Source organism: Diabrotica virgifera, chromosome 4 (assembly GCF_917563875.1).
Source record: "Diabrotica virgifera virgifera chromosome 4, PGI_DIABVI_V3a".
NCBI classification, from domain to species: Eukaryota; Metazoa; Arthropoda; class Insecta; order Coleoptera; family Chrysomelidae; genus Diabrotica; species Diabrotica virgifera.
In genome coordinates, this window is record NC_065446.1 from 49860430 (window position 1) to 49878926 (window position 18497).

Sequence of the window (18497 nt, forward strand, 5' to 3'; positions counted from 1 at the left end):
GTAATTAATCATAATGAAGAATTGGCGCAATGATAAGAATTGACCGTTAATTTAAAACGAATATATTCGTATAAATTTTATTGAATTTGAGTGACATTATATTTTCCATAAGATGTCCTTTCCATCAAGAGTAAAGTACCTTTACAGTTCAGAATATTTCAATAAGAAGGATGTAGGTAATTACATATTGGAACAAAGTTTCTAAACCACTTTTCATAATCACAATTTTCGATATTGTGAAAATTAAACGTATTTTATTTACTCTTGAGCGAATTTCATATTTTTTGACCTCGTATAAAATTGATCAAATTTGATATAAGATGGTTGCATTTTGGGTGTTAGGCCATGCAGAAAATTTTATAAGGAATAAATTTTTTTCGTAAAATTATTAATAAAAGAGTTATCATAATTGAAATAATAGAAAATAATATTGGTTATCCATAATTTAAAAAAAAATCATTTTTTTTTTAATTAGAATGATGTAATTGCATTTTAGAATATAGTTCTAAATTCCAAACAACTTTTTATAACAATTTTAAATATTGTGAAAAATAAAGCTACTTTACTCTTCTACTCTACTAAAGCGAAATTCATATTTTTTGACATACCTCGTATAATATTCATAAAATTTGATATCTGATTGAATCTTAGGTTTTAGACCATGCAGAGCTTTTTATAAAGAATATCTTTTTTTCATAAAATTAATAATAAAAAAGTTTTCCATATGGTTCCAACTTACAGTGACTGACTGTGGCAAAAAATCATAATTCAAAAATAAAAATCGACCTGTTTCATGATTTTTTTAAGTCGCTGGCTTTCGAAATAATGAATTTATTCCATACATTTGCTCCATACTGTATGTATATTCTTCTGAGCAGTAAAAGCAATGTTTTAGCAGATATTTTTTTATAACTTTTTTGAAACTGTTACAGCTTAAGGGGGTATGTAAACGCCTCAGTCAAAATGGTTGTTGATCATAGGAACTAACGTTTAACAATTTCTTTCAGTAGATGGCAGCACGTATATATATTCGAACATTTTAATAACGACGAATTTTAATTCTATTAACGACGGCGTTGTTGCCATTGCCAAGTACTAAATAGAACTTATGATCGTTACCGATCGATCGGTACCGTTCGCCTTCAATCGTACTTGTATTGTATTTATAATGAGGGTGTTTAATTATTTACCTGGAAATGGTAAATTCTTACTAATAGATAGCATTGTATAACTAGACAAATTTTTATCTTTTTTTTAAACAATGGTAATAGATACAAAACGTTTCATTTGGAAATATTTTATCACTTATTGTATTTAGATTATATTTGTAATATTTGTCTTCAGAAGACAATTATTAATTCTTTACCTGGTCAAAAATATTTATTTTAAACTGATAAAGAAATTTGCAATTGTTTGAAATACAAGTAGTAAATTAGTAAATATATACATTGAATCACGCTTTTTGCTCTAAATTTTAAATAATCGCTTGGATTAACATGAAATTTGGCATACACATAGGTAACATGTCAACCAAGAAAAGTGATAGTGTGCCGATGTAAGATTTTGCCCTGAGGGTGAGTTTTACCCCATCTCGGGGGTGAAAAAATATACGTTCAAAATATATCTGAAAATGGATAAACTGACTAATTCTAAGCAACTTTTGTTCTATAGAATTTTTTCACTAAATTAATATTCGAGTTATTTGCGAGTAAAAAACACGTTTTTAGGTGGCTTTTCCAAATAACTCAAAAAGTAAGTATTTTATCCGAAAAAAACATTCTTAACAAAAATATGTAGCTTCTAAAAAAGTATAAAAAAATGGTGTATTACACTTTAATCCCGCGTACCAAAAAAAGTTGATTAATAGCAAGCTGAAAATTTGTTAATAGCTTAACGGTGTCTAGTCGAACAAACTTTGATGTACGGGAGGGAACACTGTAACAGGGGAACTTCGTAACAGGGGGTTACGAAAACGTCCCAGGTATTTTGTCGGACAGAACATCCAATTGATTTGTTACCCTTTCATTAAACTCTCACTGCTATTACTATATTACTAACCGACTTGATTACTGTCATTTGACATGTTCTTCGTGTTCCACTCATTAAAATACCCAGTTGGTGATAAACACCAGTCTGATTTTTACATGAAAGTTTAATGAAATGCTAACAAATCAATTGGAAGTTCTGTCCGACAAAATACATGAAACGTTTTCGTAGTCTAACGTTCCAAATTTTTAAGCTGTTCCACAAATAAAACTTCCCCTGTTCCAGTGTTCCCATACATCAAGGTTTGTCCGACTAGACACCGTTAAGCTATTAACAAATTTTCAGCTTGCTATTAATCAACTTTTTTTAGGTACGCGGGATCCAAGTCTATATATGTATGAACTCTATGGACCCAGTTGAAACAAAGTTGTAGCTAATGAAAAATAGTTTCATATCCGCCAAATTTCAAAGTGAATATTTCAACGTGAAATAACCAAAAAATGATGCACTTTTTTGGGGAAAACTCATTACAACTTTCTTAAAGTGTTTAAAAAATATTTATTTTTTTAAGTTTGTAGCATTAAAACTAAGCAAATGCTCAAAATATAGTTGGTCCCTTTTCTTTGGTCAAAAACCTCGGGAAAATCACCTCCTAATTATCATCTTAAATCAAATCAATCGTAACCACTTTACAAGTTACTTTCTATCTATCTTTGAGCCTTAGGACCGGTATTTTATGTCCTGGTTAGCTAATCGGGGTTTAATCGGGACAGAAAACTACCTCTTAGGGTCTCTTGCGTTGTCCTCCTCCTCCTAAGTGGATTGCTGTTCTCTATTGAGGTTGGCGATCAATATGGCAAATTTCTCTCTGTTCTGAGCTTGATGGATTAAGTCATTTCCTGTTGTGTGGGTCTAATCTCTGATGTTTCGGAGCCAGGATTTTTTCTTTCTTCCTATACCCCTTTTACCTTCGATTTTGCCTTCTAATATTACCTGAAACTGCTCAAATTTCCTATGGCGCATTATGTGTCCTAGATATGACGTCTTTCTAATTTTGATTGTATTGACCAGATGAGGACGTGTGTTCATTATTTCCAGTACTTCTTCATTTGTAGTTTTGCTGGTCCAGCTTATTCTTAGCATTCGGCGGTACATCCAAATTTCGAATGAATTCAGTTTGTTGACATCATACTGTTTTAATGTCCAGGTCTCACAGCCATATAGTAATAGAGACCACACATAACACTTTAGTGTTCTCAATCTTATTGTGGCTGATAGCTTGGGGTTACAGAGCATTTTAAGCATGTTCATGAAGCCAGATCTTGCTATTTCAATGCGTCTTCTAATTTTTTTGAGTGGTCTAGTCTAGCTGACTGTTTAGCTCTGTGCCCAGGTATATGAAGCTTTGGGAACTCTAAAGGGTGATACCATTGAGTTGTATGTTGGAATGTCAACACGGGAAGTTTTTTTCCTCGGAAAATTTTACATTTTCATCTCATTTCTAATTCTTCTTCTTCATGTGCCTTTATGGTGGTTGCTGGATATTTACTATACTGGAATGGGGTTTGTTTAACAGGAAGGCACTATGTACTCATAACTTCTTTATTTGGTTAAACTAATACCGTATAAATGTATTCAGTTGATAGGTGACATTATTCTGCTCTATCGGCAGGAACCTCCCAAGCCTAACTAACTAATTCAACTGACCCACTAATGACTCAAATCTGATCGTGTTCCCATATTTATCAAATACTTCGTTTTGTAAATATGTTTGTATATATTCTCGTTAGTGTGTCAAAATGAATAATCACAACCTTGTTGAGTAAGCAAAACGTGGACTTTAACTAAGGTGTTCTACTTTGAAATTATTATAACAAATAGGCGTAATATTTATTGTTTTATAAATAAATATCTAACGAATACTTTAGTTAATTTAAGGATTTCTAAAAGATCTAAATAATGAGATAAATCCCATTATACCTTGTCCGTTGTGGACGTTGGCTATCATCATAGCAATTTTAATTTTGTTTACAGCGTGTCTATAACTCGATCGATGTTAGTCCAAACCATTGGCGTAAGTTTTGAAGCCATGAGTGTCTTCTTCTTCCGGGTCCACGTTTACTCTCTATTTTACCTTATATTATCAGCTGCAGTATACAATATTTATCGTGTCTCATAATATATGACCGAGGTGTTCACGTTTTCGTTTTGTAATTGTGAAAGATATTTCTTTTTGTTTTCCCATTCGGCGCAATACCTATTCGTTGGTGGTGTGGGTCGTCCAGAATATTTTGAGGATACGTCGGTACACCCACATTTCGAATACCTCTAGCCTTTTCGATAATGTTTCCGTTATTGTCCGGGTCTCTGCTCCATACAACAAGACTGGAAATACATAGCATTTTAGCAGCCATATTTTTAGTGAGACAGATATGTCGCAATGATTGAATATATTTCTCATGTTAAATGTAGCTCTGGCATTTTCAATTCTACATCGTATTTCGGTTGTTTGATCCCGTTTCGAGTTGACGACTGTTCCAAGGTATACATATAATTCTACGTGTTAAATTGGTTTTTTATTTTCAATTGTCTGGCAGGTTGTTGAGTTTTGCTCACCACTGTCCGTTTTTGTTTTATTTATGTTGAAGGTTAAATTCTCTTTTTTCACTCGCTCTTTGTAGGTACCCTGTCCATAAGATGCTGAAGTTCATCAATACTGCCAGCAACCACAACTGTATCGTCTGCATATCGGTTTATCTAATTATTACTCCAGTAAATTTCAATATTTTTTTTCACTTACGGAAATATTTGACATAAATTAATCAATGACTATACAATATTGTTTTGTCTACAATTTTTTTATTAGGATAAGTCCTCAACAAATACTAATGGCCATTGGCATGTGTAATGTGTGTAAAAATGTCGATGTCATCGTCTTTACAAAGAGACGCTAATTGTATCCGAACAATGCATTATTTGCGGCCCTATAAAAATTAAATTTGCCACAAAGTGAATAAAACTGAAATTGTTTTAGATACGCCCCACATAACATACTAGAGCTTATGTTATCTATGTATTATGCCAAAACTAGTATAATCCCCCCAGTAAACACTTTGAGACATTTTGAGCCTCGTTTAACTTTCAACCATTTGTATAACGACACGGTTTCAAGCATAAAAAATGTATATTTGTATTGTTAAGACACTGTGACGTTATACAATCATGATTGAAAGTCAAACAAGGCCCAAAATGTGTACTGGGAGGGGGTGGGGCCACTTTTCTAAACAAAACCGCGTGATTCATCGTATTTCCATGGTTACAAAACTCGTTTTCAATTGTTTGCAGATTTTCTTAAAATCCGGCAAACGCGCATCTGTCGCCATTTAATACATCACTGCTGCCATCTACTAAATGACACGTGAACTCATCTTCTCATCTATTAAATGACAGCGGAACTAATTTATCACTAGAAAAATGCCAACTTATTGCTGTAATATGAACAAAATCCCCAGATTGCAGCTTCTAACAATAATTTTTACCTTTAGGTACAGTTAATTTAAAAATTATGGCAGTACGGGCAATGAAATTTTGTTTAAAATAAAGCTTTTTGCATAGTTAATCGTTTCTGATAGTTATTTTCTACCCAAGTTCAAAAATTATTATGCAAAACGAATTTTTACAACAAGTTACTACGTAAGTTATGACATGGACTCCTTTAAGTACAGTTAAAAAAAATATACTGCTTTCTTTGGAAATTTTAACTAGATACTATTAAAGTAGAAAGTCTACAGTTCACGTACATACCCCTAAGTTGAAGATTGGTTTTGAAATAGTGACGGTAACTGTACCTAAAAACTATATAAATTTTAACATTGTGTCATACCACCTTAACTGTTTATTATTTTTTGGTAAAATATTGTAATAGTTATAGACAATTTTTATCTGAAAGACGCAATCTACAGCGATTTGTTCGTAAGTAGTGAGAGTTTCGCGTATTGTGAACACGAACATCAGACTGCTTTATTAAATGGGCCCGTTTTCTGTGAATTTCAATCAGAACTTGATATTGAGTCGTATAATTCCAATATGCGCTAACTCCACACGTAACATATTTTCAGTAAAAGCAAAAAACTGTATTTAATAAAAATTTATTTATGTATAAAAATATAAAAATAAAATGAGCTGGCGGGTTTTGGAAAAAATTCTTAACGTTACTGTTATAAAGGATGATTCATTTAGATTTAGAGGTACTTTTTTAAAAAAGAAAAAACAATGAAAAAAATTAATTTTATTTTACAAAAGAACCATTCTTTACAATTACTTCTTAAAGATAATTTCTTTCAAATATTGACCATGACTGCGGTTAAGACGGTCCATTCTGAAGGTCTAATTCTCGATGACGCGTTCGAGCTTTTCGATTGGTATTTGACCAGTGACTCGAGTAATACTGGCCTATCTCCAATGCCTCAATCGTAGCCGGTTTATTCATGTAGACTTTGGACTTGAGGTAGCCCCAGAAGAAAACGACTAGACGTGTGATGTCACAGGATATAGGCGGCCAAGTCACTGGTCCTAAGTGTCAAATAAATTGCTCACCGAACCGTTTTCTCAGTAAAGCCATGCTTTCACGGGATGTATGGCAGTTGGCGCCATATTTTTGGAACCAAATGTCACTTTAACTACGAACTTCAATTTCTGGTACCAAATAGTCCGTTATCATGGCGCGATAGTGGTCTCCATTCACAGTAACATTCTGGCCGGTCCAAGACATGGACCGACGATGACACCGGCCCATAAAGCACACCAAACAGTGGTTTTTTCTGAATGTATTGGCAACTCTTGAACCTCTTTGGGTTGGTCATGAACCCAAATACGGGCATTTTGTTTATTCACGTCCTCATAAGCCAAAAACGGGCCTCATCGGAAAACATTTTTTTTGCTCTAAGCGCACGAAACACATTCTAACACAGCTAAATCATTTCTAGACGTTGTGCCGAGTTAAGTCTTTCTAGGATGAAAAATGTCAAACAATGCTGAATCAGAAAGCAACTTTAGGTGATACCATTCATGCACGATCTCCCAACAAATCCTCACCAAAAAGTACCTCTAAATGAATCACCAATTATTTAGTCGGGAGCTGGCGGTTTTAGGTACTAAACGAACATAATAACATCTAAAAAATTGCACAGACTATCTAAAAACAAAGATAGTTCAAAATATGCAAAAAGTGGAGTTAGCGGATATTGGAATTATACGACAACAGAGTAGGTAGCGGCATAATTTTCAATTTGATAAATAAAGGAAGGTCGGCAATGTTCCAGATAACTAACCCCTGCTAAAATCCTGATAGCTTTCTTTTGCATTCTGAAGATTTGAAGAGCATTTGTTGAATTGCCCCATATGATTAATCCATAGCTTAGCTGTGAGTGAAATAAAGAAAAATATGTCACTTTCAATGTTTCAAAGTTGATAATCCTTGCTAGTTGACGAATTAGAAACAATGAACTTGACAACTTTTTCTTTATTTGTGAAATATGAGCCGACCAGTTCAAGGTGTATTCGCGGAACAATCCTGAACTTACCCAGAGGGAGAACACCTGTGCATTAGTGCACAGAGGTCGAAGTTTTCCCTCTGAAAACCTAATGCGCAGGCGTTCTCCCTCTGGATAAGTTCAGGATTTGTTCCGCGAATACACCTTATAAATAAGTTTTTTTTTGCATTGCGAATAAATAACTTACCCGTTTTGAATCCCTGCTCTTGCATCTTTGGAAGTTTTTACACCGATCATCATAAGAGACATCAAAGCAAAGAAACATGTTAAAATAAAGCAAATTCTATATACAGCTAAATATCCCACAGCTTGTTTACAATCAAAAACAACCGAGTCAGGAACCAGAGCCGAACTGTTTTTGCAAAACGGTACCTAAAAAATATTTTAGTGTTAATGCAAATGACATTGAAGACGGAAATAAAATTTATAATGCAATAAAAAAATAAATAAACATACCAATCAGTAATTTACAAATCATCGAAAACATTTAATCAAATTGAACAAATAAATTGGATAACAGTAACTATAGTAAACAAGCTGAAAATGCGAACATTATCATAACGAAAACTTTGTTTATTTACGTATTTTAATTCATAATATGGAAAATTGCTATTACGAAAAGTTGTTTAGAATTAAAAAATATGTTTTAATGTGCAATTATATCATTCTAATTTAAATGTTGTGAACTATAAAGTTCTAAGTTGTGAACTAAAACTCTTGATCGAAATTCTTATTTTTTATATACCTCGTATAAAATTAATAATATTTGATATATGATGGTTGCATCATAAATAATAGACCATGAAGAGCTTTTTATGAAGAATAACTTTTCTTCGTCAAATTAAAAATAAAAGAGTTACAAATGAAATTGTTGTTGGTATCCATAATTTGAGAAAAATCTTAAAATATTTTTTTTTCATTAGAAGGATGTAATTGCACATATCAGACCATAATTTGTTATTCCAAACAACATTTCATATAGTCGGTTCGCTAAACTCAGACACAACTGGCTAGTGATTTTAGTCAGTAATTTTACCAATTTGGCAAAAAAAAATTACTAAATAGTTAATAATTACTAAATAATTAGTAATCTTGCCAATTTTGGCACAATTAAATTACCTACTAAAATCACTAGCCAGTTGTGTCTACTAGTCAGTTTAGCGAACCGACTATAATAACAATTTTCATTTCATAACAAATGGAACAGTCCATTTATCATTAGGTACTCCCATTAAAGGGGAAGACGTATAGTCGTATAAACCTTTTTAAAATTGTTAATAAAGTATTGCTTTCAAAATATACGCAAATTATATTTTTGAAGATCGTACTTATTTTATATATGTAATAATTAAATTCACTATAAATGTCATTGATATTTTACTAATACTTTATTTAAAATTTAGTTTGACATTCACGAAGTGTCAAACTCAAATAATGTAAATAACCTATGCTTTCTTAACAACTTCAGATTAAAAAACTAGCCTACTTACTAGCAACGATTTCAGCTGACGTTTAGTGTGTCGGCAGAAAATAAAAGGATTGTGACGTCACATTTTAGACTTTAAGGTCAATTATGTCGAAGACGGTTAGAGATATCGAAATGCCGTTTTCAGATTTGGATTCAGAAGACAAAACTACATAAGAATCCATCGATAAATCTGCTCTAAGTATTGTAGGAACGGCAACGCAATAACACACAGACTTTGTGAATTTATAAACGAAAAGTTTTCGTTGAAAATATATAAACAAAATATAATAGTTGATGAAAAGGGAGACATAGTAATGGACGCAAAAAACAAATTGATGGTATGAACAAACTATATAGAAGAGCTGTTTAACCACAAACGAGACACAATAGATAACGAATATTTCGTTGAGGAGACTGGACCAGAAATAACAGAAAGTGAAGTCCATTAACACACCATTAAAGAAATAAAGACGAAATACCGACAGAAATATTGCAACTTATAGCCGACTGCAATATACATGTAATTTTCGACTTATTTAATATCATATTTATACAGTACAGGTATATAACCTAAAACCTAAAGAATGGCTTCTATCAACATTTTAACTATACCGAAAAAGAGAAATGCCAGACAATGTTGCGAATACCGTACCATCAGTCGAATGTGCCACATAGTAAAACTATTTCTAAAGATTATTCATCGTAGAATATATTATAAAAAGTTAGAACAAGACATTGGACAAACTCAGTTCGGATTTAGAAATGCTCAAGGAATCAGAGAAGCATTCTTTGCAGTAAATGTGCTAATACAGAGATGTTTAGATGTAAACCAGGACTGCTTCCTAGATTATAACAAGGCATTCGATACGGCGAACATATTCCGTTAAAACTACGGAGAACAAATAACATCGACACACAGGATATAAGAATAATAAATAATCTGTATTATGAACAAGAAGCTGCCATAAGAATAAATAAGTTAAACACTAATAAAATACAAATCAAAAGAGGTGTTAGACAGGACTGTGTCTTGTCGCCATCACTGTTTAATGCATACTCAGAGGAAATATTAAAAAAAGCATTAGAAGATGAAACCCCTATTAAGCTGCACCCCCACCACCGCCGATAAAGTTCGTACTAGGTGAAAAATTTAGTGCTATTTATGTGCTAATTAGTTGCTCTAATCCGAATTTTGTTGCTCAAACCGTTGAGCATGAAATCGAATTGAAAGTGGGAGGGTCCAGCTTAATGGCAATCTGGACCCCCCACACCGAAAAAAGTTCAAACTTTAGTTTTCAAAAGTGAAAAATTTACTTCTATTTATGTGTTAATTAGTTGCTCTATTTCGGATTTTGTTGCTCTAACCTTTAGGCACGAAATCGAGTTAAAAGTGGGGCGGGGCCAGCTTCTCTTAGACATACAACTAAAGACATGTATATTCACTATAACAATGAGCAATAAAATCATATAACGGTATATTTCGATGGTACGTGTTCCCTAGATTATTTTAGTACTAATATGTGCGAGCAACTAATTTATTTAACATAGTAACGGAGACACACATAGCGTGGAGCAAGCTCGGGTGGGATAAACTGCTTATAAATTTTCGGGAACGAATAGAACTTGGATTGACTATTTCTTGTTGTATTTTTATAATACATAAGAATTTGGTAATAGTAGGCAACCAATTATTTAGCCACGTACTAGGGGTAAACAGCATTTAGGTATTTTTGTAAATTATTATAAATTAAATCTCGAGTAGTTGATAATTATATATTTTACTAATTCAAATAAAAAAAGGTCGTAGAAAAAGTATAGTATTCTACTTGCATGTAATGGCTATTACTCATTCTGATGAATTACGACACTCGCCTACGGCCCGTGTGGCAAACTTCATCATCGTGAGTAATAGCCATCATTACATTATGCTCCTTGAATAATTAGTCCAGAAAGCCACTGCGCATCCGCTAGGAAAAATATTCTGATTCGGATTTTTTGCACAATCTTACTCAAAAAGGACTCCTTTTAACAAATTTGCATGTTGCCAGGACCAAAAGGTGGTCAAAAATTTTTTAAACGTTTTTTTTTTTGTTTTTTTCCTAAAATTATTTTTTTTGCATGGAAAAAAGTTTTTTTAGGTTTTTTGGATCATTCCAAACAGAAAAGGTCTTTAGTGACTTTTCTCTAAAAATGATAGTTTTTGACATATAAGCGATTAAAAATTGAAAAATTGCGAAATCGGCCATTTTTAACCCTCAAAAACTATGTGAAAAACTGAAAATTTTAATGTTGAAGGTAGGTAGATATTCTTTACACATCGATTGATGAAATCCCGAAGAGTTTTTTGCAATACATTATTCAAAACTCCTTTGTTTTTTAATTGCTAATCAAGCGTGCGCGACACTATTTTCCACCGACAGTATGGTGCAAATGAAAGGAATAAATTCGTTATTTCGTAAACCGGCGACTTTAAGGAAAAAATCCCGAAACCGGTCGATTTTTATTTTTAAGTTATGATATTGTGGCATATATGGTATACTAGTGACGTCATGCATCTGGACGTGATGACGTAATCGATAATTTTTTTAAATGAGAATAGGGATCGTGTGCTAGCTCATTTGAAAGGTTCTTCAATTCTCTATTCAGTAATATAATTATTTATTTATTTATTAAGCGCAACAGGCCTTGTAGGCCTAGGGCTAAAATGTTTACATTTCTGATTACATAAATAATATAGTAAATAACTTAATATAACTTACATAACTTATAAATTTTATTTAAATACACTTCAGTCTTTTTATACACTCCTTCACAACCTCTCTCCATCTCCTTCTGTCCAATGCTAGTTCTTTCCATCTCTCAATGTTACTTTTCTTCAAGTCTTCATATACACTGTCCTTCCATCTTTTCCTTGGCCTGCCTTTCCTCCTCTTTTGTATTGGTCTTCGTGAAAGTACCATTTTTGGCATTCGTTTACTTCCCATTCTCTCTATGTGCCCCAAGTATCGTATTCTCTGTGCTTTGATCGTCGTCGTAATCGTTGGCTCTTGATATAGTTCTTCCAATTCTTTATTGGTTCTTCTTCTCCACTGACCTTCTATTTTCACACCTCCATATATTGCTCTTTGCATTTTTCTCTCCCATCTTTCTAACAGGTCTGTTTCTGACTTTTTGAGCACCCATGTTTCGCTTGCGTATGTTACTGTAGGTCTGATAACAGTCTTATAAATTCTTATTTTTGTTTTTCTTGATACGTATTTGGATTTCAATAATGTGCGTAATGCTCCATATTTTTTATTTCCTTTAGCTATTCTTGCCTTTATCTCCCCTTCTTCATGACCATTTTCATCTATTTTGGCTCCCAGGTAAATAATTTCTTTGGCTCTTTTAAACGAGTATGTTTTTTCTCCATCTATTTGTACTATGATGTTATTCTCTTTTTCTTTTTGGATCTCTCCCATTATCATATACTTTGTCTTTTCTTCATTTATTTTAAGTCCGAATTTTTTGGCTTCTGTTATTATGTTTTTCATTAACTTTTGTAGTTCTTTTTTGCTTGTTGCTAATAGCGTCAGATCATCTGCAAATGCTATGCATTGGTGGCCGTTTTTAAATATCGTTTCTTGCATGTTTATTCTGCTTTTCCTGATTATTCCTTCCAATGTTAGATTGAATGCCATTGTTGATAGTGGGTCTCCTTGTCGTAATCCTTCCTTGGTTTCAAACTTTTTGGATGTATACCCTTTCCAAGCTATTTCGTTTGTTGTGTTTTCCATCGTCATCTTTATCATCCTGACAATTTTACTTGGTATCCCCAATTCTTTCATCAGTTCGTACATCTGCTGTCTATTTACTGTGTCGTAAGCCTGCTTGAAGTCTATGAACAAAGCATATAGTACTGTTTTATGTTCGTAACAGGTAGTCTGTATTTCTTTTAAGGCAAATATTTGGTCAGTCGTTGATCTGTTGTTTCTAAAACCTGCCTGGTATTCCCCCAGTATTTTTTCCGAATAATGACTTAGCCTTTTACTTATACTTTGTGCCAAGATTTTGTAAACTATTTCTAATAGTGCGATGCCTCTGTAGTTTTCGCATAGCATTCTATCACCTTTTTTATGTATAGGGCATATTCTTGCTATGGTCCACTCTTCTGGCATTTTTTCTACTTCCCATATTCTTTTTATCAGATCATATATCTCTTTCTGTAGTCTTTTCCCTCCTGATTTTATCATTTCGGCCGATATTTCTGTTATTCCTGGGCTTTTGTTATTTTTCAAGCTCTTTATTTCGTTCTTTATTTCTTGTTCTGTGGGTATTTCTATTGCTATCTGATCATCTTCAATTTCATGGTTTGTTTCCTTTTGTACTTCGCTCTTATTTAGCAGTTCTGTGAAATAGTTTTGCCAGTTTTCCATTATTTTTTCAGGCTCATTTAGCAACATCCCTTTATCATCTCTCATATATGGGTTGTTTTTTTGATATCCTCTTTCCATTTTTTTTGCTTCCTGGTAGAATGATCTTATTTCTTTTTTTTGAAATTTTTCTTCTATTTCTTTCAGTTTGTTCTCGTTGTATTTTCTCTTTTTGCTTCTACATTTTCTTTTCATGATTTTTCTCAATTCTCTGTATTCTTCTCTAGTGCTTTCTTCGTCATTTGTGAGATTTTTGAGTCTTACTTTTCTTATTGCTTCTGCTATTTCTTGACATTCTTCATCATACCAATCTTTTGTTTTGTGTTTTCTTTTGGTTTTCGCTAGGATTGCTTTACTTGTGTCCAAGATTGCTTCTTTGATATTTTGCCATTGTTTGTCTGGGCTTGACGTTTCTTGTTCCCTGATTAGTCTGTTGGTTATTCCCTGTTCATACTTCTTCTGTGTGTTGTTATCTTTTAGTAGTCCTATGTTAAATTGTTTTCCAATTTTTTCTGTTGTTTTATTGTTTCGCTTTATATTATGCTCGATTTTATATTCTGCTCTCACCAGGTAGTGGTCAGAGTTACAGTCCGCTCCTCTCATGCTCTTTACATTTATTACATTGTTTGCATGCTTCTTCTCTTAAAATATGGTCTATCTGATTTACTGTCTTCTTATCAGGGGAAATCCACGTTCCTTTATATATATCTTTTCGGCGTAATTGTGTGCTTCGTATCACCATTTGCCTTTCTGTTGCAAAGCCTATTATTCTTTGGCCATTATCGTTCGACACCTCATGCTTACTATATTTCCCTATTATGTGTTCGTATATATTCTCTCTTCCTACTTTGGCGTTGCAGTCTCCCATTATTATTTTGATGTCAAACCCTGGTAATTTATCATATTCTCTTTCCAATTGCTCGTAGAATTCATCTTTTTCTTCTTCTGTGGCATCTTCAATCGGTGCGTGTACATTTATTATACTTATGTTTCGTTTGTCCCCTTTTAATCTTATTGTGCATAGTCTATCTGATATTGGTTGGAATGCCATTACTCTTTCCTTCCATTTTCGCTGTATTATAAAACCTGTTCCTAACCTTCTGGTTTCTCCCCCGCTTTTAAAAAATACCACGTCTTCTATTTCTACTATTTCTGTTTCCAATTGTTTTGTCTCTTGTAAAGCTGTTATTTCTACATTATATCTTTTAATTTCTCTAATTAATTCTTTGAGTTTTCCTGTTTCGTATGTGCCTCTTACATTCCATGTACCCAAGTTGACTTTAGTTTTCTTTTTGTTATCTTTACTTATTGCCTTGTCCATTGCCTGCGTCGTTTCCTTCTTATTTATCCCTGTTGCAAAATGTATCTTGTCATTTTTCGGCTTTTCTTTTTTATTGCTGTCTTGATTTGTTTTATTTCCATAGTTCGTAATCCTATTCTTTGCATTTTTCGTCGTCATTTGTTTCCTTTCATTGCTATTGCTTAGTTTTTTGCTTTGGTCTCTACCACCAACGTTTGGTTCATTCCATCCCAGCGCCATATTTCATGATCGGCATATATTTTCTTATACCCTACTTTCACTTTTCTCCCTCCCTTTCTTAGTTCTTGCGCTTTTTGTCTGACATGTTTCTGTACAATTCTGTCGTTCTTTGATAGGTCATCGTTGATATAAACTAGACCTTCTTCTCGATTTCTCAATTTGGTTTTGTTTCGCATGATTTTTCTTTTATCTTCTTCCTTTTCAAGCTCAACCAGACAAACTTTTTCTCCTAACTTCAGAGCCTTCTCTATTTGTACATCTACTTTTAATTCTGTCTGCATAAAATTTTTCATTGCATGTTTTAGGATATCTGGCCCATTTGTATCTATGTTCAATCCCTGTATAATTATATTTTTCCGCCTTTTTTGATTTTCTAAACTTTCAAGCCGTTCTTCTATTTGATAAACTGCCTGTTTTAGTTTCGTGTTTTCTTCTCTTAATGTTACATTCTCCTGGCGTAGCTCTCTTATTTCATCTCTATATTCTTTCTGCTCTCTACGCATCTCGCTAAGTTCTCTTGATTGTTCCTCGATTTTTAGACTTACTCCTGCCATCATTTCCATAATTTTTTGTATATTCTCCTCCATTTTCTCCTTTCTGTAGGAGGGAGATCTGCTTATTTTTCGACTTTTGTTAAAAGCCCGTTCCAATTCTTCCTCTTTTCTCTTCTTGTCGTTTTCGTTACAACTGATTCGTTTTACTGCGATAAAGGTCTCGTTCGGACTATCTCCGCGGAAACTTAACCTTTCTCAGTGTAGCGTCTTACTTTTTTTCTTTTTTTTTTGATAAAATTATATTGAGCAGTATATACTATTTCGCTCCTCCCTACTTACAGGACTTCCCTGTCGACTTGGCAACACCGCGTTCCAATCAAACAAGAATCCACTTCGAATATCGTAATATCGATTACGTTTTATTTGTTTATGTGTTACGCTTACCTTTGATTTTTGCCAATTTGGAGCACAATTTCAATATTTAGTTTATTATTTTTCGTTCAGCGCGAAGATTACTCACTTAACTTCACACTTTAGCGTTTGCTGTAATTGATTTACTCTGCATTTCGCGAAAAACGGGTTTAATGCAGGAGCAAAATACAATTAATATTTACACACTTAGCGCAACGTTGCCAATCCATTCAGTAATATAAACATTTACATAATTATTTATACAGGGTGTCCAAAAAATTTTATTAAATTAAATTATTTGACAAAAAAAGAAGTAGAAGGACACTCTGTATAAATAATTATGTAAATGTTTACATTACTGAATAGAGAATTGAAGAACCTTTCAAATGAACTACCACACGACCCCTATTCTCATTTAAAAAAATCATCGATTACGTCATCACGCCCAGACGGATAACGTCACTAGTATACCATATATGACACAATATCATAACTTAAAAATAAAAATCGGCCTGTTTCGGGATTTTTCCTTAAAGTCGTCGGTTTACGAAATAACGAATTTATTCCTTTCATTTGCACCATACTGTCGGTGGAAAATAGTGTCGCGCACGCTTGATCAGCAATTAAAAACAAACGAGTTTTGAATATTGTATTGCAAAAAACTCTTCGGGATTTCATCAATCGATGTTTAAAGAATATCTACCTACCTTGGCAACATTCAAATTTTCAGTTTTTCACATAGGTTTTGAGGGTTAAAAATGGCCGATTTCGCAATTTTTCAATTTTTAATCGCTTATATTGTCAAAAACTATCATTTTTAGAGAAAAGTCACTAAAGACCTTTTCTGTTTTGAATGATCCAAAAAACCTAAAAAAAACTTTTCCATGCAAAAAAAATAATTTTAGGAAAAAAACAAAAAAAAAGCGTTTAAAAAATGTTTGACCACCTTTTGGTCCTGCCAACATGCAAATTTTTTAAAAGGAGTCCTTTTTGAGTAAGATTGTGCAAAAAATCCGAATCAGAATATTTTCCTAGCGGATGCGCAGTGGCTTTCTGACTATTATTGCTTACAATAATATCTACTTTGTATACCTACCTTTTGTAAAGCGCTTTCCAGTCCTGGAGACAGAGTAATACAAGCCGCCACAGTAGCAACCAACAGCATCAATGCATACATTATACGAGAAGATGTAGAATTCCTGCATGATGGACATGCTGAACAGCATAGAGAACATGCTGCGCTACTACAGCAACAGGCAAGCTACAGAAAACAGAAAAAAACAATGTTAATAAATTAAATAATGGTCCTGGAACTAGTTATCGTTCAGAGGCAACAGTAGCGCGCGAAAAACGCGGTCCAAATTGTGGCTGTAATTTTGAATATTTTGTCGAGATATTTGGCACACATATTCGTAATATAATAAAGAATGGCGGTACAGAGCCCAATTTGAGAAATATGTTAGTATGTGGAAATTACTCTATAACTAAATAAAATATTGCAAAAAGGAGCCTGTACCGCCATTAAGAAGAACAAAAAAATACACTTTCTTAAATATTTAATTATATTTAAGATATATTTATAAATATTTAATAATTTAATAAACTTTTTTATCCCATGCCTAGATTTTGTGTCACATTGGATGTACTAAAAATCGATTTTTTATAACAAGAAATTGAACGTAACTGACTTGGTAACATTTAGAGCGCCTATGAGTATACAGGGTGTAACGAAAATACAGGTCATAAATTAAATCACATATTCTAAGACCAAAAATAGTTCGAATGAACCTAATTTACCTTAGCACAAATATGCATACAAAAAAAGTTATAGCCCTTTGAAGTTACAAAATGAAAATGGATTTTTTCGAATATATCGAAAACTATTGGAGATTTTTTATTGAAAATAGACATGTGGCATTCTTATGGCAGGAACATCTTAAAAAAGAATTATAGTGAAATTTGTGCAGCCCATAAAAATTTTATGGGGGTTTTGTTCCCTTAAACCCCACCAAACTTTTGTGTACGTTCCAATTAAATTATTATTGTGGTACCATTAGTTAATATCAATATTTCTAAAACTTTTTTGCCTCTTAGTATTTTTTCGATAAGGCAGTTTTTATCGAGTTGCGGCTACTTTTTTAATATGTTTACATAAACATTTTATGGGGCTTTGTTCCTTTAAACCCCCCAAATGTTTGTGTATGTTCCAATTAAACTTTTACTGCGGTAGTATTAGTTAAACAAAGTGTTTGTAAAACTTTTTTGCCTCTTTGTATTTTTTCGAGATATTACGTCTTTTTTAATATGATTCAAAATATACCTAAAAATGTAAATCATAATTGTTTAGGCAATACGTAAAGTATCCTTAACAATAGTAACCTATACTTATTGTACGGTTATAGAGTATATTCCCATAGGTAAGCTGGTTAAGAGTAGATAACGATTTTTCATATGTAATTTAAAGTATTATCTGCATAAATGGCACAAAGAATATTTGCTACGAGAGGTATATGGTTCAAAATGCATACAGTATCACGACTAATAAGTTATGTTCACATACATGTAGAGTACTTACAGTTTTATTCCTTGATGACGTGTCACATCAGAGCTCTGATTGAATTCCATAATCCATTT

The 18497-nt window shown here is 33.0% G+C and overlaps 1 protein-coding gene across 5 annotated transcripts in view; it reads right to left on the reverse strand.

The window, feature by feature from the left end:
• LOC114327458 (probable serine incorporator) overlaps window positions 1-18497 on the reverse strand; it is a 96716-nt gene that overhangs the window by 43422 nt on the left and 34797 nt on the right. For all 5 annotated transcript variants that reach the window (XM_028276088.2, XM_028276087.2, XM_028276086.2 and 2 more), the window contains exons 2-3: window positions 16960-17124; window positions 7726-7910 (exon numbers count right to left, since the gene is read on the reverse strand). In XM_028276088.2, the coding sequence (XP_028131889.1) occupies window positions 7726-7910; window positions 16960-17124 (350 nt within the window). The remainder of the gene's footprint in view (window positions 1-7725; window positions 7911-16959; window positions 17125-18497) is intronic.